Here is a 23629-nt window from a genome sequence, read left to right on the forward strand (position 1 = left end):
TCATCTCTGTTGTGTCTGTTATTCCACTGCCTGGAATATAGTATTTACTGTTAATGGTACACAATGAGGTGCTATTATCAGAAATGTAGTGTGCGTGTGTGAGAGACTGTGCGGTGCACATTTTTAAAACAAATGTGTTGAATTAAAGTTTCACATATACATTCTGGGGCTGTGCGCTACAATATTGCAGCATGGGAATATTGTGGGAGAGTGATTTCACATCATCTGCAGTGTTTCCGATAAAATACTACACACATTTAAGGTCGTGCATTTAAGGTTATTTTATTTTGAATAAAACTGCTGTCTTTTGCATTAGTTTTCTTGGGGGTGGTAAAAATAGCCTTCACTGACCTTGAACTAAATATATATATACATGCATTTTTTATTTTATTTTTAAAAATGGAGGCCTTGAACAGTTAACTACTTCTGCCATACTTGCTCTGTAAAGACCAATAATATATTTGTTCGGTCACGCCCTCCAGCCACACATCGTATTTCTCACGCTGAAAAAAAAACGCTGAAACCCCCCCGGCCGCGCCTCCGTCCGGGGGGGGAGAGAGAGAGAGATGTCACTCTTACCTGTTTTAAAAACTTGATAGCCCTGTATATATATATATATGTAAAAGTAACATCTATTCAAAAATCCTTTAAACATTGTTATTTAATGAGAACCACTGGGTTAACCTACAATTGTGTAACGCTAATAAATCCGTGTCGGAACGAAAGTCATAGTCGTGGTTTCCCCGGGGGTAGAATTTGTTGCCGCACCTCGCCGTCAGTTTTGCATCTCGCATGAATGGAATGATATTAGCTTTAAAAGCCTTTAGGAATGGAAACGGGATGTATGGATCTCGCAGTTTGCATTTTTAGTTGGTATCTGTCGATTTAACTTGGAAACCGTGTTCCCTTTATTCAACTTTAACGTGTTGTCTGTCTTGTCTGTGTATAGTGAAAGATAAATAGCTAAGCTAGCTGCTAGGCTAAAACTACCAGTCAGGCTAGGTGACGTTACCACCTCGGTTAGCGCGCGAGCTAGACAGCCCTGCTCCAACAACATAGACCCAAAACACAGCAAAGATGGTTGAAGGTATATTTGACCTGCCGGTGGAGAAGCAGATATTTTATGCTGTTTTGGGATTTTCCTGGACGGTGTATCTATGGGAAGCATACCTTTCTTACAGACAGGTAAGTTCATCGTTTGACAGCATCCGGCTCAAAGTTCCGTTGAGGGGAAAAGACACTAAATATAATGAATTTAATAAAGAAGCTAACGTTAGGTAACTGAAACTTAGTTTAGTTTAAGATTAATATAAGTTAATACAACAGTATGTGTTTAACCTAGTTGTTTCACAGCATTTATATAACGTGTTTACTCACGAACCTGTGCAAATATACTGACTACACAAGATACATGTACACTTTTTAAGGTTACGAATGGTCTGCAGTGTTTTGCAATGTCTTTTCACTAGGTGAAACTGACAATTATTAACATTTAATCTTTACAAAGTTATCTTTGGTAATCTTCTCATTTTATATGTAATACGTGTTGGCAATTAAGTAGACAGATGATGGAAGACATCTATGTTTCTAAGTTGGAGTGGTTTTCTGAGTTGGGTGTATTTCCCCAGGAAACAGGATATTGTAGCACAATATGATGCAGGCTGAATAAAAAGTGTAAATGTGTGTGTTACCATACCAATGTAGTTTTTCTTGACAACATGAACATTGGAGCAGGACAAGTACGGTCATTCAAAAAAAGAAACTATTATTATTTGCAGTTTTCTTAATTTAGTTCATTTCCCAAAGTAATTTCCCATGGTAAGAAATTAACCCATTAAAAAAGAGTTAATTAAAAACCCGCCATATGTGTTGAAAAATTAGGATTCAACATATATTTTACACAAATAGATTACATTTATTTTAAGGTCAGTATACTCTATATTTTCTCATGAGGTCCCATATATCTGAAATCAGTTCATTTTTATTGTTTGGTCAAGATACAGATGTGTAACATTGGTGCTGATCTTTTCCCTCTTCACAGAGGAGGACATACAGATCAACAACACAAGTGCCACAGGAACTCTGGAAGATCATGGATTCCGAAACATTTGAGAAGTCGCGTCTGTATCAGCTGGATAAAAGCAACTTCAGCTTTTGGTCTGGACTCTATTCTGAGACTGAGGGGACGGTAAGACAACCAGTCAATTAAAAGCCATCGATCGCTTGACTTGTACTTTCACAGTCAGTAGTTACTGAGGATGTGTTGATATAAATGAGCTGTGAGTGTCAAAATGTTTGTGCCTAACTTATGTCACTTCACATGGACATAGAATGGGACAAGCTACTCAGATTGTTTATGTGGTATTGTTTAGGTCACCATGTATATCCAATTTTCATTATTTATGTGAATGCAATGTTTACATTTGAAATGTAATGGGTTTGTGCTATTCTCAAAACGGTTTCAGTTGATCCTGCTCCTGGGTGGAATCCCATTTATGTGGGATGTTGCTGGTTCTGTGATGACTCGCATAGGATTGGGTTCGGAGTACGAGATCACCCAGTCACTCGTGTTTCTGACGCTTGCCACCCTGTTCAGTGCCTTCACTGGACTTCCCTGGAGTGTGTACAACACATTTGTCATAGAGGAGAAGCATGGCTTTAACCAGCAGGTACACTGACAGACTGCACAGCTCACACGGCTCTGTCGGCCTGAAATGTGGCTGTTAAATGTTTGTAGTTTCCTTCCTCAGGAAGAACAGCAGCTGTGATCAGCTTGATTGCATGACTGGTATAATGTATTGTAACCAACATGTTTTTTAGATGTTTCACACTAGCATCCTCTCATGAGCTTCAAAGCTGCAATGGAGGTTGTGTTTTAACTGTATTTTGGCAAAACAACAATGACAATTGGAAACATGAAAAGCATGCAGATGGACCGCAAAGATGAAATAATGCGACAGGAACTCATTATTTTCACTGTGAAACCTTCTCACCATCATAGATTGTAACTGATATAATTTCAAGCAAACCAGAGCAGCTTTCTCTGGGAACTGAACTAAAACATTTTTGCAGCCACATCTGAAGTCCGGTGTGGTTATTTGATACTTAAAATATCACCAGTTTATGACCCAGACCACTAGTCCGGCATTCAAATGCATACACATCATTTTCTATTTGTATGCCTTTTTTATATGAATGTCTCCTGTCAGACGTTGGGGTTCTTCCTCAAGGATGCTGTGAAGAAGTTTATTGTGACCCAGTGTATCCTGCTGCCTGTCACCTCGCTGCTCCTCTACATCATCAAGATAGGCGGAGACTACTTTTTCATCTACGCCTGGCTCTTCACCCTGGCTGTTTCTCTGGTTAGTGCTCTGTGCAATGAGTGCTCCTCTGTTAAACAATAAGATAACTTGTTAAAAAGGCTTCTTTGCGTGATAAAGCACTGACTCTGTAATTGCACTTTGGCTAGTTGTTGATACTAAAAACTCGTCAACGTATGTCGTCTTCTCCTGTGTTCTCAGGTGCTTGTCACGATCTATGCGGACTATATTGCTCCCCTGTTTGACAAGTTTGCTCCTTTGCCAGAAGGGGAGCTGAAGACAGACATTGAGGATATGGCCAAGAGTATAAGCTTCCCCCTCACTAAGGTTTACGTGGTTGAAGGTACAGTAAGACTACATACCTGTTGAATCATCCACTTGTCATGTTCTTTTTTCACAACTTGTCATAATTGCATTTTTTATATATAGTTTTACGATGTGTTAAATATTTCTACAGGTTGATTGTAAATATGTCACTCCTAAATTGTCTTGAACGTTTTTTCTATATTCAGGTTCTAAGCGTTCGTCGCACAGCAATGCATACTTCTATGGGTTCTTTAAGAACAAACGCATTGTACTTTTTGACACTCTGCTGGAAGACTACTCGCCTCTCAACAAGTCTGGAGAGCCACAGCCCGAGCAGCCAGAGAGAGAGGATACATCCAACGAATCAACAGCCAAGCCCAAGGTTACATATCCATGAACTTTATTCAGTTCTTATTGCGCTCATACAAACCAGGATATAGTATTTTTTTTAAAACAGCACCCAAACATATCAACATGGATTGTCTCTTTGGACTTCTCCATCCAATAATCGTCATATAGTTTCTTGACTTGACAACATTTTGACTAAAATGCTATTTTATCTGTAGGAATCATGGCTATTTTGCAATGCAAGAAAGGAGAACAAGAAAGTTCCGTTTTTTTTTTTCCCTTTCAAACTTGCACAATGGAACTAACAACAGGTTTGGAAGGGCTCATTTTGAGCGCTATCTAGAGCACGGACAACCCCTGGTGGCTACCCAGAGATGAAGACTACAAATCCAATCAGAAATCGTAGCCTGTAGTTCTTCCTTACATCCAGCTTCATCACTGTCCTGGCAAAGTATGGCGCTGCAAAGACAACGGATATTGCAGCTGCAAACTTTGCTTTTTCTGTCAATAAAGTGCACACAATATCAATCGACTACATTTATCATCAACATGGTAACATGTTCAATTGGCCTGTTGTAGGGATACCTGTGACCTGCCAGTCATCTGATTTGTTTTTGTTTACTTTTACAGAACAAGAAGGGATGCAACAACTCAGAGATCCTTGCCGTCCTGGGTCATGAGCTTGGCCACTGGAAGCTTGGCCACATGGTCAAGAATATCGTCATCAGTCAGGTGACTAATTTTTTCCCTCAATGTCGGCATCATCAAAATTACAAGTTGGCCTGATTACACATGATCAAATACAGACATTTTAGATCTCATTTAATATGCAAATAACATCCGCTTGCTCTGTTGTTTCTGCAGATGAATTCCTTCTTGTGCTTCTCCCTGTTTGCCGTCCTGATTGGACGCAAGGAGCTGTTTGTAGCTTTTGGCTTCAATGTCAGCCAACCCACATTAATAGGCTTGATGATTATCTTCCAGTTCATCTTCTCCCCGTACAATGAGGTGAGTGTGGGATTGATAAACATAGTTTCCATCCATTTTTGAGCTGTTGAGATGTATATTATTTCACAAAACACATCCTTGCAAATTTAGATTTTTATATAATTTTTCTTTGCAGGTCCTGTCCTTCTGTCTGACAGTCCTGAGTCGCAGGTTCGAGTTCCAGGCAGATGCTTTTGCCCGTGGCATGGGCAAAGCCTCCGAGCTCTGCTCTGCCCTGATCAAGTTAAACAAAGACAACCTGGGCTTCCCCGTGGCCGACTGGTTGTTCTCCATGTGGCACTATTCCCACCCTCCCCTTCTGGAGCGCCTCAGAGCACTGGGCAGCATCAAGCAGGACTGACGGGGCTGGAGGGGGGAGGGCCGACTGCTGCCTCCTCCAAAGGGCCTCCGCAGACCGCTCCTAGCCCTGTGATGCACCCTGGCCTTTTTCTACCCATCTGCCCTCTCACCCCACCCAATCTTGTTTTAGTAATTTCTCTACTTGCCCTACTTTCTGTTTTGTTCCCTTTTGAAACTTTGTTTTAAACAAAACCAAAACATATCAGCACAAGCCAGCCTAAAAAGTATCTTAAGCCTGAACTTAAGTCTGCACTCTTTCTACAGAGACACCTAATATGCACTTGCTGGGAGCAATAATAATTGGGCAATGTGTGTTTGGCAAGAACTATAGTTGGAGCGAGCACAGGTCACATTTTGCAGATCGACCTGAAGGTTTAGTTTCTGAAATTATTTTATTCCTCTCCAATTTGTTTCCACTTCCTTTTTAGAATTAAAAAAAGACAATGTTTCATTTCAAAACCTGAAATTTAACCAATAGAATTATGTGTTTCTGTTGTGATGTGAAAAAGACATCCAACCGTGAGACTCATCATTTTTTTTAAGCTTATGAAAAAAAAAAAAGTGGTTAATCCTGCAGTATTCAGAGTTTTTATTTATTGTAGATTTGAAAAGCAAAAAGACATGATGATAACAAACATTCTCAAGACAATGCGTTTTGCTAATACACAGGCCAGAATTGGATTTGTCTCTCAAGTGCAACTGTTGCTTCTTTAGAAGTATCTCCAGGCAAGCTCAAGAGTAAAAACGTTAATCTAGTCATCAACTCAAATTCTCAATTTTGCAAAGGAACTATGTAGATGCTAAGTCATGGTGAAACAAATGTGAGTGCCTCTGTTTTTGTTCAGATGATGGACACATTATGAACAGAGCAGTGCAGAATATTTCATTTGAATTTAGTTTAGACATCATTTTTTACATGCACTGCAGGGAACTTGTTTTATTTTTTTTAAAGCATATGTTTGCCGACAAGGTTCCAACCATACCTGTACATATGTAACTTAAATGAGTTAGAGTAATGGTGTATGATGTGAATTGTGAACACTTTTGAATGTGGTTTGAAATTTTAAGTTGATGCTGTGTTTCTTAGTTTCTTCTCTTGGTTTTGGGCCAGAGTGAGCCCAGAGTTGCCTGGCAAGCAAAGTATTGATTGACAGGGGACTTGGGGAAGTTTCCCAACCTGGCTTATGTGGCGAGGTTCCTTTCACCACATACGCTAGTGTTTGGTTTGTTCAGCGAGGGGGACTGCATTCTATCTTTAGTGCATTGAATAAAATCCTTCAAATTCCTTATTGTTGATGAATTTATTTTTTAAATGGTTGTGAAAAATTAAAAGTAAGCATGTGTTTCTAAACATGATAGAGCATGGCTACATCCTTTAGGTCTTACCAAGACAGTTTTCAGTAATGGGCCTACACCTTGATGAGTTTTAGTTAAATGCCAGCAATAATCATGTGACTGGGCATACACTTTTTAATGAATGCACTACTTGTGCCACTAGTGGACAGAAATGTAGTAGTGTTTAGGACTCATTTACCACTAGGCCTGGGAACGGATTTTTTTTTTTCCCATGGATTCTTGTAGCTTTCTAATATTTAACTTGTATTACAACTTATGCTTTAGATATAAACAAAAAAATCTAAGATTTTTGTTTTTCATTCAGGATTTTTGTTTTGCCCCCACAACTTTATTTGAAAATGTATTTATAACAAATAACAACATTAAAAAAAATATAAAAGCCTGGAAAAAAATCATGAGGTACATTATAAAGAAATAAAAACAAATCGTTTGTGATAGTTATTTAAATCGTAATGTAGACAAAAGGAATAATGTTTTGTTGACAACTTACAGGAACAAATTATCCATCCAACTATATATATATTAGAGACAGGCATTTGTTTAAACAAATGATTCATCAGTTCAATAGTCTTCCTAAATTATTTGCTTCAAGAAAACAGAAAAAATGCAGATCTGTTTATGGTAATATATGTTAATACAAAAAATGAAACGGCCGAAATCAACGTGACGACAGCAGCTACGTAGAGAACGTGCAGAATCACGCTGAAACAAGCTGAGACCATACCATTTCGAAAAAGGGACACGGTGTTTTTCCTCATCCTATATTCAATTACTTGTTACTTATATTTCAAATAAAATGTGTTTGCGTAGTGTTTGATAATATATGAATTGTTAGTGACCTCGATTTCCCAACAGACCAACTTAATGCTGGTGTCGTCACCCCTGTCTGTCTAATAATGGCGCCGTCCTGTGGCGTATTTTGAGGACAAGGACACGATCCCCTGTCAGAAGTGTTTTCACATGTGAGTATCAAACATGGCGAGATTTCTTAGGCCTAGCGTCAGGACTTTTGTCACCTCACAGCTGAGAATGTCATCGGACCAGGTAAAACACGTCTGGAAACAGACAATTTGAGTGTTGTGGTGCTGTCTGAGAATCATTTAAAAATGAATTAGCCTAATACTTTTAGCTAACGAAAAGCTTGCCTGGCCAGTAGGTAAACAACAACTAGTGACATGATTGTAGGTCAGAAGAATTTGGTCGTAATACAGTTTAGGGACCGATATACAACAATTCCCTCAATTACAAAGGATTCATTTAAATCGCAGCAGGTTTTGTCTAAATATAACACCTGTAGCTGCGTGTTTAAAATAGCTGAGGAAAGGAATCCATTTTTATTTATTGGTTTTGTTCTCTGATGTTTTGGTTGCATTGTTACACAAACAGTTGTTGGTCTGTTCCAAGTGCCTCCTTTTATCACTTGGCAAACAAAGAATCCTGTTGCCCTACTGACCTTCAGCATAGGGTGATCAGGTCCAACTGCTTCGCCCTAAATATTACGTTGGCAAGTCTAACAAAAACCAGGAAAGAAATTAACTTTGTAACTGCTTAATTTGAAGCCACTATGTCAACAATATTCTCTACGGAGTATTTGTTTCTGTATTAAACTTCTTTCATCCCAGCTATTTTTATTTTATGTTTTTATTTTTGTATATATCTTTCATCCCTGTTTTTAAATTTTATTTTGTGTCTGTAAGCTGCTACTCGACCACAAATTTCCCTTTGGGGATTAATAAAGTATATATTCATTCATTTCCCTGCCCTGTTTCAGCTGGGTGAGCTGGGGAAAGGTGCAGGAAAAGGTGGTGGCGGTGGAGGGTCCATCAGAGCGGCAGGTGGCGCCATGGGGAAGAAGCAGGCGGCTGAGGAGGAGATGTACTTTAAGTATGCACCTCTTTCTTTTACAGCAAACAAATGCGGACTAACCGTATAAGTGTTTTTTTTCTTATTAAGCTCTTCTCTTACTGTCCCAATTTCTCTTTGTCCATTCTCTGTTCCCTCCCACTCTTCTCTCACTCTTTATCCTAATGCTTCTGTCATCCACCACTATATCCATCTGCACACAAGGCGTAAGGAGCAGGAGCAGCTGGCTGCATTGAAGCAGCATCACCAGGAGGAGATTGACCACCACAAAAAGGAGATTGAACGTATGCAACGCGAGATCGACCGCCACAAGGGAAAGATCAGGAAGTTGAAGCACGACGACTAAGTGAAACCCTCTGAAGAAAACAAGTTCCAGTATTCTCACCTACCCAGCCAGACACCTCTACTACCTACTTAGATTGCCATCAGGACGTTCATGAATGTATCGGAATTGTTCGTAAATGCTTGAGTTATTAAAACCATTAATAGTGATTATTGTTTTCATGGTGTGCTGTGAATCAAGTTGTACAACTCCTTCAAGCCTTTTCCCATTTTGTGGTCAGTGAGATGTATGTTAAATGCAAAACCCCAAAGGTAAAAAAACTAGATATTTGTAATGCTTCACATGACAACAACTTCATCAACTTATTTCCCTGTGTTGTGTAGATACATTTGTAGTGAAAATGGCATTGATAGCTATCTTTTAGTGCTGTGACGATTAGTTGATCAATAGAAAATCCAAGGATTTTGACAATGAATTACTTGTTTTAGTAATTTATTGTTGAAAATTACCAAACAATCTCTAATTTCAATTTTGCACAGGTTAAGATTTGCTGCTTTTTAGTTTTGTGTTGATGCACATTAAATACATTTAAGGTTATGGCCTGTTGGTCAGAAAAACAAGCAGTCTGAGGACTTCACCTTTGGATCATAATTTCATATACATTACATAATCATCCGATTACGAATAGATGTCATTAACTGAAGTGATCATTTGTTGCAGCCCTGACATCTTTGATATGACAAGGTAAAACAAATGGGTCAATAATGAATTATGGTCAAAAGTAATATTTAGGAATATGCAATGTGTCGATTTGGACACTACTTTTTGTGAACATTGGATTGTGTGTCATTTCAGTTGATATTCTGCTTTAGTGGTGCATACCGCCAACCAAATTATATTTGTTATTTCTTTCAAATATCCACAAACTAACTTGCACAGTGAATATGGGGCCAATGAGCCCTGATGTAGGGCTTCACTTCGCCCGATTGATAATCTGTCCTTGAAGCACAGAGGTCACATACACTGGATTTCCGAACTAAATAAATCTGCATGAGCTCTAAATGCACACTCTAGAGGATTTCAAAGTTATTATTTCTCAAGTTGTTTCCACGACTTTTTGTTGTTGGAAATTGAAACGTTTCATATTCGTTGAAATTGTTGTTTCTTCCAGTTTGCATTATCTCTAAATACATGACCAAACACAAGCATGTTACATAGTAACATGTATTTTCCTCAATTCAGCAAAAGCCAATTTGAGTACTTTATTTTAGCCCAATATTTGCCAGCAGAAACAACTCTTTTCTTGAGAATTGAGAATAGTAAAAACAAATCTGAATTGGGAATCAAAAGAGCATCACGTTATTATAAATAACACATATATATATATATATATATATATATATATATATATATATATATATATATATATATATTGGAAGTAAACTTCTCCCTCAATACAAACGGCGGCGATGCAACGTTTTTGCACACTTCCCACGAAGAAGAAAATTTAAAAAATCGTCACTTCCGCCTGCCCCTGCCTTTAAGCACGAGCAACCCCGTCTGTCTTTCTCTTCGCACATCATGGCGTACCCGTTCAGTCAGGTGTGTAGCCGCTGCTGAATCTATTTTTTTTGTTATTTAATGGAAGTTGAATCTAGTATTTTTAAGTTGATAGGAAAGCTAACTTGGTTAGGTTAAAACATAATTTCTGAAAGAATACCGTTGAACCTCTTTCTTTCTGCAGGTTCTGCTACTTGATACCACCTACTCGGCCGGCTTACTGCCCTTCTGGCCAAACAAGTTCTGCTCGGTAAGTTTTAAATACGTATACTTCTGTGCAACGTTAAAAATGACTCAACAGTTTTGCACAAGCCATGTATAGAGGCCATATAAACGCAACATGAAAAATACTAAGCAGCACAGTATTAGAAGCTGCAGTGTTTCCTCAGTCTGTCCATGATGATGAATTTACAGCTTTGCTTGAGTTTAACGACCGTGAGAAAACTCACATGCACTACCATCTGAGACAGGATACTAGTAATCATTAAAATGACTGGATTTGTTTGTCCAAACGCTAAACTGATGTCGTCTTCTAGGACACGTGGTGGCGGTGAGATGTGAAGCGATCAACATTTCTGGAATGTTCTACTGCAACAAGCGTAAGTAGGGTGTATGCCGTTAAATTGACCTCTTTCATCGTTCCTCTTTTTATATGCTTGTCGGTGATGTTTTTAACACTGTTGTTCGAGTTTCAATGACTATGAGACTACCTTACATGCACTACCATCTGAGACATTGAATATTAAATGGGTGCCGCTGCCTAATGCTTGAAGTATTTGTAACTCAGATTAAATGTTTGTGCCCCTCTACAGTGAAGTACCTTGCCTTCCTGCGCAAGAGGATGAACACCAACTGTACCACTTCAGAGCTCCCAGCACGATCTTCTGGAGGACTGTTAGAGGTGAGTTTGTGACACTTGCATGAAATGTATTATTGCCATACTGAGGAAATATTCTAAAACTGAGCATTTGGCATGCATATACAATGTAAATGTCATTTAATATACTTTGTAAATCGTTCTCAAACATTCTTTGCAGATCTCTGTTCAAGATGAGTAAATGTGCTCTTAAGCGTAGGCTGCACATGAAGGAGCATCACATTTATCATAACCCATGCGATATTTAAATTCTTTGGCAATTTGCAAAAATGTGACTAAGATGCCCCATTGATCCAATAGTGGGCCTTTTTTAAGAGAACCCAACAATAATCCAATGTTGGATAGAGATAATTTGAGTGCAGAGTTGTCTTGTAAAGTGAGATATTTGCGTTAATTTGATCCAGCACAAGTTCTTTGATCGACAATGATGAGCGTTATTCCAAAACTGATCATCTTTTGATGAAACTTTTCGGATCTGATTCCTGAGTTGAGTAAGTTTGTGCTTGGACAAATTAAACTTTTGCTACAACTGCAGTTTTTTCTTTTTGTAAATGTATTTAACTTGCAAGTTCTCTGCTAACCAGGCATGTTGCCCCACAAAACCAAGCGAGGACAGGCTGCCCTGGACAGACTTAAGGTGTTTGACGGTATCCCCCCACCCTATGAAAAGGTGAGAAATCTCAATTAACAACAAAGGGCCTCAATATCTCCCTGTTTGGCCTGTACATGTTACACTCTGCTGCCTGTGATGATACATAACTACCCTTACCACCCTTATTTGAAAAACAAATGAAAAGAAATACAATATCTGAGACATGCTATCCTGTCAATGGTAAAATGTTTAGTTTTCTTCTGTATCTGATTTTGGCTTTTGTTTCACAGAGGAAGCGCATGGTTGTTCCAGCTGCCCTGAAGATTGTGTGTCTGAAGCCCACTCGCAAGGTGAGCCTGAAATATTTGCTTTCAGTGCTGACTTAATACATATTATGTTATGGGTCATGCATGGATTTGAGGTTAAGAATTTGCAAATGGTGATGAGAACTTTATCCTGAAGCTGTTGCTATTTGACAATGTATTTTCTCTGCTAACCAGGCATGCTGCCCCACAAAGCCAAACGAGGACAGGCTGCTCTGGACAGACTGAAGGTGTTTGACGTATCCCCCTGTCCTATGACAAGGTAATTAATTTCAATTAACAACACGGGGCCACAATCTCCCTGTTTGGCCTGTACATGTTACACTCTGCTGCCTGTGATGATACATAACTACCCTTACCACCCTTATTTGAAAAACAAATGAAAAGAAATACAATATCTGAGACATGCTATCCTGTCAATGGAAAGACGTTTAGTTTTCTTCTGTATCTGATTTTGGCTTTTGTTTCACAGAGGAAGCGCATGGTTGTTCCAGCTGCCCTGAATGTGCGTCTGAAGCCCACTCGCAAGGTGATCCCTAAATTGACGCAGTATCACCGGGAGGAAATTGACCACCGCAAAGGAGATTCAACTAATGTAACGCAAGATCGACAGCCACAAGGGAGAAATCAGGAAGTTGAAGCACGATTGAGAGAAAACAAGTTCCCGTATTCTCACCTACGTCATATATGTATGGGTAATTGTTCTGTGAATGCTTGAGAATTATTCAAATCGTTCATGTTAATTATTGTTTCTATGGAGTGCTGTGAATAAAGTTGTAATACTCCAAGCCTTTTCCCTTTGTGGTCACGGTATGTAGCATGCAGAACAAGTGAAAACGACTAGATATTAATGCTTCACATGGCAACTGCTTATTTCCTTAATGTATACATTTTATGTAAATAATCTTTTAGTTGATAGACGATCCAATGCTATTTATAATGAATTGCTGGTTTTAGTATCAGTTGTGGAAAATTACCATTATCAGCTGACATTGGGCAGTAGATGTACAAGAAAGTTGACTTGGGGAAAAATGTGCATAACGATACAAAACTTAAACTGCTTTAACATGAGAACCAATAAATTAAAGTTTATTTTTCATAGAAAAAGTTGTCAGTGAGGGTCCTGGGGTTTATGAAGCCAACTGCAGATTGGAAGAAACTTTTTGTGGCGTGAGGTCTTGGCCATGATGGAACTCAAAATACTCTGTCGCCGATCACTCTCACCCTGGACAATCGTATTCATCGTTCCCGCCTCAAAGTCCTGAGGTGTTCTGGGCCAAGTAAAATAACTTCAGTCTTGTCAGCGTTCAACATCAGGAAGTTGCAGGTCATCCAGGTTTTTATGTCTTTAAGACTCTTGAAATGTATTGACCTGGTGGATAACGCGCATGTTCTCTGAGTCAGCCTAATAATATTGCCTAAAGGAAGCATATGGTGAATAACATTTGTCCAAGCACAGAAGCCTGTGGAACTCAAAGACGAATGCTGGTGGTCATCAAGGCTTCATTGTTTACATATACAAACAGATTGATCTCATAAATTGGACTTAAAACAGCTTAGTACCTTAATACCAATCGACTGGTCTAGTCTCTGTAATGACATGGTCAATGGTGTCGAATGCAGCACTTAAGTCTAACAAGACAACAGAGACAAGTCCCCTATCTGATGCAACTTGATGGTAATTGGTAATTGTCACCAGTGCTGTTTCTGTACTATGGTGCTTTCTAAATCCTGACAAAGTCCTCAAACTATGTAGAAAATCACACAACTGATGGAGCTGATTTTCAGCGCCCACTTGAGGTCCTTGGTTATGGTGGAGCCCAGGGAGAAAATTATTATCTGCATTTACCCATCCTTAGTAATTAAGGAGCAGTGTGCTGCTGTGAAGCACTGGGGGTTCAGTAGTGGCGGGCCGTCAGGGCCTGCTAAACAGAATCGCGGGGGGGTGCGCGCCAAACAGCATCCTGTCATGTGCATATTTATGTATATGATATCAGACAGCAGGCCTAGGTAAAAAATGCACATCCCACCACTTGGGTTCAGTGTCTTGATCAAGGACACTTTGACATGCAAACTATGGGGAGAACAAGGATCGAACCGGCTGGTTTCAGGACGACCACTCTCTACATGAACTACATGAGAACTTCACAAAGTACAAAGTACATGGACATAAACTGCCATTAATAAATACATGGCGAAATACCTGTACTTTCGTGAAAATGTTTATGTTACGCCGTTAACAGGCTACGCTTGCGCATCTGCGACTTGTCGATTCTTGGCATTTTGCTAAAAGCCCTTCGTGAGCTCTCTGTGAGGTCTTTTCTGCTGTTGCGTCTCTCAAAACAGAATACAGATTTAAGCTCAACAATGAGCATGAATTGAGAGTGGCCATATCAAATCTACAACCCCGTTTTAAAAATATTTGTATAGGAAAGCAGATCACTGCAGCCACTAATAGTGATACAACGTGATGGCTCACACATTTGCACTCGTTTGTTTTGCACAGGTTGAACGTTATTGGTATTATCTTGAAAATATATTCAGTGCAAAACAGGTTATTTGCAGCAACAATAGGTAATTATTTTGCCAAATAGTAGTTATTTTTCGCACAGATATAACTTTATTTGCATTGTTCTAACAAAGTGATTGCACATGTTATTGTTTTTTGTCTGATGGAGTGATCTGAATTACTTGAAAGGGATTTAAATTTTCTTTATTCTATTATTTGAAAAAGCACAGATGGAGGAGTCACAAAAGGTTGGACCATTTTGTTACAATGTTGTTGGGGTGGTGGGGCCTGAACATTTTTCTCCCTCCAAAGTGGGGTGTGACAGAACAAGTTTGAGAACCACTGGTGTACAGGGAGAAGAGCAGAAGGGAAACAATGCAGCTTTGGGGGGGGACCGGTGTTGATGGTCTGAGAGCCTGAGACGTGTTTCCCCGGCCTCACGTGGGACCGGATAAGGTGCTCAAAAGATTTCATGACCACAGAGGTCAGAGCCCCAGCCTGTAGTAACTGTGATCCTTGTTTTTTGGGGGACAGGGATGATGGTGGAGGCCTTGAAGCAGGCTGGTACGTGCACAATGATTCAGGGTGGAGGGAGAGACAGAGTCTGGGCCGGCTGCTTTGCGGGGGTTTTGAGCCTGTTGACGTCCAATGGGATGGTTGTCCCGGGTAGTCCTTCTGTGTGGAGATTGCACGTTCTCCCCGTCGCAGTGTGAGTTCCCCCCGGATTCCCCCGGCTTCCTACCACAGTCCAAATACATGCATCTTAAGGTTTATTGAAGACTCTAAAAAATTGCACATAGGTGAGAATCTAAGGATGAATTTTGTTCATGCTCAGATTAAAAAATTGTAACAAAATGGTCCAACCTTTTGTGACTCCTCCATCTGTGCTTTTTCAAAGAATAGAATAAATAAAATTTAAATCTCTTTCAAGTCTGTCTATATTATCATTATATATATATATATATATATATATATATACATATATATATATATATATATATATATATATATATATATATATATATATATATATATATGTATATATATATATATATATATATATATATATATACATATATATATATATATATATATATATATATATATATATATATATATATATATATATATATATATATATATACAATCATTTTATATGACCCTGCTAACCACTGTGCCACATACAGTATGTGCCCTGCGACAAACTGCCAACCTATCCAGGGTGAACCCTGCCTTTGCCCAATGTCAGCTGAGATTGGCTCCAGCGCCCCATGACCCTGAATAGGATAAGCGGTTTGGATAATGAAATGGTAATTTTCCATTTTTAATGTGCATCAACATAAAACAAAGCAGCAAATCTTAACATATGCAACATTGAAATTAGAGATTGTTTGGTAAATTTCCATAATAAATTACTAAAACAAGTAATTTCAAATTCATTGGCAAAATCATTGGATTTTCTATTGATCAACTAATCGTCCCAGCACTAAAAGATAAAGCTATAAATGCAATTTTCACTACAAATGTATTTATACAAAACACAAGGAAATACGTTAATGAAGTTGTTGCCATGTGAAGCATTGAAAATATATGCTGCTTCAATGCTGCTTCTATAAGAATGGAATGGAATGGGAATATTTAGGAATATGCACCGTCTCAATTTTGACACACAACCCTACTGGGTTTAAATGCATTTTGTGAACATGGGATTGTGTGTCATTTCAGTTGATATTCTTTTTTAGTGGTGCATACCGCCAAAAAAATATAAATGTCATCAAATAATCACAAACTAACTTGTATAGATCAAATTATTATAAAAAATATATAGGTAAACTTCTCCCTCCATACAAACGGCGGCGATGCAGCGTTTGTGCACACTTCCCACGTAAAGGAACAACATCGTCACTTCCGCCTGCCCGTGCCTTTCAGCACGAGCAACCCCGTCTGTCTTTCTTTTCGCGCATCATGGCGGACCGGTTCAATAAGGTGTGCAACCGCTGCGGAGTCAATATCTGTTTTTTACCTATTTATTGGAAGTTGAATCCGATAATTTTTAGATGATGTACAGGTGATAACTACGGTACCTCTTAGTGATAGCTTAGTTGTTTTCGGTGTTACTCTTAAGACTTGATTTCAAGACATGTTTGAGACCGCTTGTCTGGGTACATGCCTTCATCATGGCAGCCTTCCGAGCCAGTCAATGCCGTTAGCTTGCTAGCTTAAACATGTGTCTTGTTTATATTGTAGGTCTAGGCAACACACGCGCAAATGTTGTAACATTAATTGTCACACTTTCATTTAGTTGAACGTATAACCTCGTAATCTAAATAATAATGCTAGCTAACGTGTCGTCGTGCCTTTACGTTGATGCTAAGCTAATGCTACATTCTCATCGGCAAGTTCCATGTGGCAGTTATTGAAATGCTCTTGTGGGCAAATGCGTTTCTCGAAGTTCTTCAACGTGTAATTGCTTTAAGTGTACATTTTGATATACAATGTGACCAGTAACTCTTAACAGTGAGAATGTGAAGCTCCGGTCTGATTTAGTGTATGGTAGGAATGCTACCTTCATTAGGTGAAAAATGTCCGAAACGGTACCATTACATCTTTGTTTGTTGCAGGTTCTGCTACTTGATGGCAGGGGCCACCTACTCGGTCGGCTTGCTGCCCTTGTGGCCAAACAGGTTCTGCTCGGTAAGTTTTGAATACGAATACTTGTGTTACCATTTTAAAATTTGACTGAACTGTTTTTGCCCAAGCCAGATGAACAATAATTGCACATACTAAGCAGCACAGTATTAGATGATGCAGTGTTGCCGCAGTCTGTCCATGATGATGAATTTACAGCTTTGCTTGAGTTTAACGACCATGAGAAAACTCCCATGCACTACCATCTGAGACAGGATACCAGTAATCATTAAAATGACTGGATTTGTTTGATGTCCAATCACTAAACTATTGTCTTTTAGGACACAAAGTGGTTGTGGTGAGATGTGAAGGAATCAACATTTCCGGAAACTTCTACCGTAACAAGCGTAAGTACATGGTTGTTTAATTAACCTTTCATTATTCCTCCTTTTTTATATGCTTGTCGGTGATGTTTTTAACACTGTTGTTCGAGTTTCAATGACCATGAGACTACCTTACATGCACTACCATCTGAGACATTGAATATTAAATGGGGTGCCACTGCCTAATGCTTGAAGTATTTGTAACTCAGATTAAATGTTTGTTCCCCTCTACAGTGAAGTACCTTGCCTTCTTGCGCAAGAGGATGAACACCAACCCCTCTCGTGGACCGTACCACTTCAGAGCTCCCAGCAGGATCTTCTGGAGGACTGTTAGAGGTGAGTTTGACACTTGCATGAAATACATTATTGCCATACTGATGAAGGATTCTAAAACGGCGCATTTGGCATACATATACAGTAAATGTCATTTAATGTACTTTGTAGATTGTTCACAAACATTCTTTGCAGATCTCTGTTCAAGATGAGTATATGTGCTCTTAAGCGTAGGCTGCACATGAAAGCATCACATTTATCATAACCCATGCGATATTTAAATTCTTTGGCGATTTGCAAAAATGTGGCTAAGATGCCCCATTGATCCAATAGTGGGCCTTTTTAAGAGAACCCAACAATGATCCAATGTTGGATAGAGATAATTTGAGTGCAGAGTTGTCTTGTAAAGTGAGATATTTGCGTTAATTTGATCCAGCACAAGTTCTTTGCTCGACAATGATGAGCGTTATTCCAAAACTGATCATCTTTTGATGAAACTTTTCGGATCTGATTCCTGAGTTGAGTAAGTTTGTGCTTGGACAGATTCAACTTTTGCTACAACTGCAATTGTTTCTTTTTGTAAATGTATTTAACTTGCAATTTGTCCTCTGCTAACCAGGCATGTTGCCCCACAAAACCAAGCGAGGACAGGCTGCTCTGGACAGACTGAAGGTGTTTGACGGTATCCCCCCACCCTATGACAAGGTGAGGAACACAATATCTCCCTGTTTGGCCTGTACATGTTACACTCTGCTGTCTGTGATGATGAACAACTACCCTTATCACCCTTATTTGAAAAACAAATGAAAAGAAATACAATATCTGAGACATGCTATCCTGTCAATGGAAAGATGTTTAGTTTTCTTCTGTATCTGATTTTGGCTTTTGTTTCACAGAGGAAGCGCATGGTTGTTCCAGCTGCCCTGAAGATTGTGCGTCTGAAGCCCACTCGCAAGGTGAGCCACACATATTTGATTTCAGTGCTGACTTAATAAATATGATGTTGGTCACATTGATTTGTATTGTAGAATTTGCAAACGCTTCAAATTACCTGCCACAACAATACTTTCTTGACTGATGAGAACCTTATCCCGTAGCTGATCATCTGTTAATGAGTCAACTTCTCGGATACTGATTTTGAGTTGGATAAAAGTTGTGCTGTTTTTGTATTAAAGCTTTAAACAAACATCAAAGAACGTGGTGTTGGGTGGAATCCCCATCATTTTAAAGAAATATTTGCAGCCTGTCGTAGACAAAAGGAATTTATTGTTGACAACTTACAGGAACAAAGTATCCATACTTTTTTTTTTTTTTTTAATATAGAAGAGACCGTTCAATACTTTTGCTATATTGAACAGACATTGCAGATCTGTTTATGGTAATCTTATAATAGCTGCTGCAATAAATTTAGACCTGCCAGTGACACACTGCCACGTATTGACTTTGACACTTTCTTTCTTAGTTCGCCCTCCTTGGCCGTCTGGCACATGAGGTCGGCTGGAAATACCAGGCTATCACAGCCACTCTGGAGGAGAAGAGGAAGGAGAAGGCTAAGCTCCGCTATGGCAAGAAAAAGACAGAGGTCAAGCTGACCAAGCTGGCAGAGAAGAACGTTGAGAGCAAGATTGCACAATACACGAACGTTCTGAAACAATATGGAATCCTTGTTTGAGCTGGTTGTCTGGCCAATAAAGATGAATAAATGTTTATAGAAGGTGTATTGTTTTTTTCTTTATCTTGGCTGAAAGTGGCACTTCAGTTGAAATTAAGTTAGCTAATAAGTTCCGTCCAGGCTAATAACAATGTTGACCATAGATAAGATCTGAAAGTATGGAGAGGGGGTACTAAACGAGTAGTTTTCAAAACCCTGTCAATTTAGTTATACTTGAGAAATGTATAACGCTGCTAGTCCCTGCTGCGCTTTCATCACTCTTGCCGAAACCTTATCTTGCTTGTAATTGGAAAGACGCTGCATACTTCCAGAAACTGCTGAACAATCTTATTTCTGCTCTCCTGGCAAAGGAAATAATTAGTTTATATTGTATAAGCTAGTCATTCTCTCAGATGTCTGACAGTAACCTTACATCATGATGTGAGGGTTTAATGTTCAGAAATTAAATTATTCACAATTGTGAATTCTGAAGTCTACATGTTGAGTTCTCAACTGAAAGCTGCTATTGAAGAAATCTGATGCTTCAAATGTTTTTCGATTTAAATCTCAAAAGTAACCATATAACATTTGAATAGTTTTTAAATGCCATTAAATTAAAATGTGAAGTTGCGTTTATTTCCCCAGATGGTGCAATGACTTTTTTAGGACTAAGTGATTACCAATCAATATAAGATTCCCTCTTTATCGAAATATTTGCTTGCCAATTAACATGAAACACACGAGAATAGGATTATGGGAGTTCAATGCAATTTTTGCCTTTGCAATAATTAAAAGGTTGCTACATTGTTTTAGTTTACAGATGACGAGACATTTAAAGACAGTTGACAAGACAAATTATATTATAATCTTGTCTCAATTCAATCATTTTCATGGGAACCAGAGTTTCATCAAAATCAGGTGACCTGTTGAACTCAAGTCGTCTTGCCGACTGCAGTTGAACCTTTCTACCAGCAGAGTGCAGTGTTCTACTTGACTTTATGTTGTGGAATCATGGTTCTCTAAAGCAGTGGTTCTCAACTGGGACCCACCATCACCCCTGAATGACAAGCTGCGACCCAAATCGAGAAACATTCTCAATTTCTCAAATTTATTGAATGAAAAGATGGTGCAGTTTGAACCTGAGATAGTACAGAATATGAATGCCAACACAAAAACAAGTTTAATGATAAACCAAAACGACCAACTGGTGGCGATGCTAGAGAGGAAACTATGCCCTTTTAAACTCAATTAGCTGCATTTTAATGAACAAACAAAAGTGCATCTTCAGGACACGAGGTATTACAACATACATAACAATTCAGAATCTTCAGCCATTTTTAAACAGACTCAACAGCTTTCATTCACAAACAAAAAAGTCCAACAACTAAGAAGTAGTTTCAAAAAGACTCAAATTACCTAACTTTGACTGAGAATAGACACTCACTGAATCTATGACAAACACTTTACTATAGAAAAAGTCACTGTCTTGAGGAGCAGCTTTTCCATAAATTCAAAACAAATTAAACAAAAAGTGCAATTCAAAAGGATTCATATATACAAAATTAACCAAGTTGCATTTGGAGCTTTGTCAAGAATTCACTGCTCTAGAGTAATCATACAAAATAAAGAAAATTAACTAAAATTATTTCAGTATTTACATTTTTTTATTAGAGAAGCGGTAAATGAAATAATACTGGTTGCTGTTTTTCTTTTGCACTGAGGACATTAAGCAAAAAGAAGATCCGTTTTTAGCTTAAGGTATCTTCTTTGTCAATATAGTGTGTATTTTTTAAATAAAAATTATACAATCCTTCAAAAACCTTAAAAATGATTTTAGTTAGATAATTCAAAACACAATTCTGATAATGTGGATTTTTTTTTTAAGATTACCCTCCAAAAAAGCTAATTATCTTAAGGAGGAGCTTATGCTGCGTTCACACCAAAAGCGTTGCACATTTTTCGCGTGAGTAGATTGCATGCAAAGTCAATGCACAGGCGCGAATGGTTGTGAACAACGCAAATTTCTGCCGGGCGGCGCGAATGGCGCGTTGGGAAAAATTCACCTCATTCACGCATGTTGAAATATTTCAACTCAGGCGAAAAATGTGCGTGACGCCGAGTTGCGGAAGCCAATCAGCGTTGAGAAGCTCCACCCGTCGTCACTGCCGTCCTGCCGTTGCTGAATCAAACTGCTGCTGGTCCGCCTGAAGAAGCGCTGGAAGTGGCTTCATTCAGACTCTGTTCCTGGAGCTGTGTGTGCCTACGGATAATACAGAGAAAAGCCACAGAGATAAACCTCGCCCCTTTCCGCCATGAAAAAGCAAATTAATTAGTGAGTTTTTCAAGACCAAATAAGCCCACCTGCAAAACTAACGACATTCCCATCGGCCTCAGGTTTACTTTAACTTTAATTAGCAAATTAGCGTGTTGACACTGTAAACATTATTCCTGCTAAATGTCGTCATTGTCAGTGTGAGCATGCTGATGTTAGCATTTAGCTTAAATCACTGCTTTGCTTAAGTACAGTCAACAGATCCATATACAGAAATGGCTGTATTTATCTTTTTTCTTGCGAAATACTCAAAACTCTTCATCTCAACATGTCTCTAAAATTATTCAAATGAAACAATCTGAGAAGTTTAGAGAGAGAGAAAGAGAAGCGCGCACTATGGCAAGAGGTCACACGCCGAAAAGGTTGCTGACCTTTAAACATAAATATACTCAGCTTTATCGTGTCTTTGTGCTGATAACATTTTTAAACCAAATATAATCCAGAGATCTTAATTTGTTGCTTTTTTAAATCCTTGTTGAGATCATTCGCCTGTTGACTGTCAATCTTCATAACTGCTCAGTATGTAATCCCAACAAGCTCTGAAGGCTTCTTTTTAAATGGATTAACTGTATTTTCGCTCTCTCCTCTTAATCTCATTTTGACATCATAGAAGATGTGTGAAGAATTATGTTGATGTCTCAAATTGTGACACCTTCAGACCCAGCATGTAGCTCCTCTATTTGCTGAAGTTGGATTCGGATACTGAGACGAAACGCTTGAAGTACATCCTTCAACAAAAACCTGCCTGCCCCTGCACTTCCTCCAAGCATCTTGCAATGTCTTAAAGTGATTAGTTGCGCATGTGTGGGCATTGTATTTGTGTCATGGCATTTCTCATTTTGAGTTACTCCAACTGAGGCGAAACGTCTTCTGATTAAAGCCGATGTTGTACGGAGGATTCTTGTATTATCCAAAGCTGGCAAGACATCCCATACTTTCTATGTTTGTCTGCCCTCTTTCTGTGTCATAGAATATGCTACACAAACACACATGCTTTTCCTAAAAGCAGGCCCACTGTGGATCAGGCGGGAGGCCAATCTGACGCCTGCCTACCTGCGTTAAGGAGGGACGCTATGTCTTCAGCACACAGATGGAGAAATCATTGCGACGGCTCCAATAATGAGATTTTTGGATGATGCTTGCAGTAAATCGTTCTCTAATCACGCAATCTGAGATAGACTGAAAAGACCATGATTGTCTGAAACTGGTCCCGCAGGCCCAGCCTGTTATGGGCTCCAAAAATCATAGGCAAGAGATTTCTCCTCCTCCTCCTCTTCCTCCTTCTTTGACTGGCTGGTGTTTTGTGTTCAGTTTCAGAATGTGAGCGTCCATCTGTGTGGGAGATAAAACAGTCTCGTAATTGGATGAGATTTAAAGCCAAACTGCAACTTGAAGGATATATCAAATATACTGACGCGCAGCTACTGTGCATATTTTTCAAATTGCACATATCCGTTTATATTAGTAGAAACAGCATTGTGTTTACAACTGTGGATGAGCGTTTCCCATATATATTGTCAACTTCTTTGGTGTACTTTTAAATGTCTGGACCACGTCATAGCTCTGAAGCCGACGAACAAACACATTTTTTGTCTCCCTTTTTCCAGCAAGACCATAGTCCTAAAATCTACTGTCAGCAATTTAAGACAACATGCAATATTTAAACCTGTAGTATAAA

General features: G+C 38.9%; 3 protein-coding genes and 1 pseudogene across 4 annotated transcripts; all 4 read left to right on the forward strand.

The window, feature by feature from the left end:
- Nucleotides 1–1077: 1077 nt before the first annotated feature.
- On the forward strand, nt 1078–6579 carry zmpste24 (zinc metallopeptidase, STE24 homolog; the record flags this gene model as incomplete). The annotated part of the gene is made up of 9 exons (XM_079219334.1): nt 1078–1185; nt 2042–2188; nt 2466–2669; nt 3210–3362; nt 3522–3663; nt 3833–4008; nt 4605–4706; nt 4839–4982; nt 5098–6579. 9 exons carry the CDS (start codon nt 1078–1080, stop codon nt 5320–5322), a joined length of 1401 nt encoding a protein of 466 aa, XP_079075460.1. The 3' UTR covers nt 5323–6579.
- A 1048-nt stretch (nt 6580–7627) lies between these two features.
- Nucleotides 7628–9896, forward strand: atp5if1b (ATP synthase inhibitory factor subunit 1b). Its single transcript, XM_079232483.1, has 3 exons — nt 7628–7721; nt 8449–8561; nt 8745–9896. The coding sequence occupies exons 1-3, from the start codon at nt 7653–7655 to the stop codon at nt 8884–8886; spliced, it is 324 nt and encodes a 107-aa protein (XP_079088609.1). The 5' UTR covers nt 7628–7652; the 3' UTR covers nt 8887–9896.
- Nucleotides 9897–10404: 508 nt separating this feature from the next.
- LOC306746414 (large ribosomal subunit protein uL13-like) lies at nt 10405–12957 on the forward strand (annotated as a pseudogene). Its single transcript, XR_013771249.1, has 8 exons — nt 10405–10425; nt 10582–10633; nt 10920–10982; nt 11196–11284; nt 11845–11930; nt 12143–12202; nt 12353–12437; nt 12648–12957. The product of XR_013771249.1 is annotated as a large ribosomal subunit protein uL13-like (transcript).
- Nucleotides 12958–16644: 3687 nt separating this feature from the next.
- LOC306736574 (large ribosomal subunit protein uL13) lies at nt 16645–19675 on the forward strand. The gene is made up of 7 exons (XM_079218221.1): nt 16645–16670; nt 17306–17378; nt 17654–17719; nt 17930–18031; nt 18588–18673; nt 18865–18924; nt 19431–19675. The coding sequence occupies exons 1-7, from the start codon at nt 16650–16652 to the stop codon at nt 19638–19640; spliced, it is 618 nt and encodes a 205-aa protein (XP_079074347.1). The 5' UTR covers nt 16645–16649; the 3' UTR covers nt 19641–19675.
- Nucleotides 19676–23629: the final 3954 nt, after the last annotated feature.

Source organism: Taurulus bubalis (genome assembly GCF_910589615.1).
Source record: "Taurulus bubalis genome assembly, chromosome: 1".
NCBI classification, from domain to species: domain Eukaryota; kingdom Metazoa; phylum Chordata; class Actinopteri; order Perciformes; family Cottidae; genus Taurulus; species Taurulus bubalis.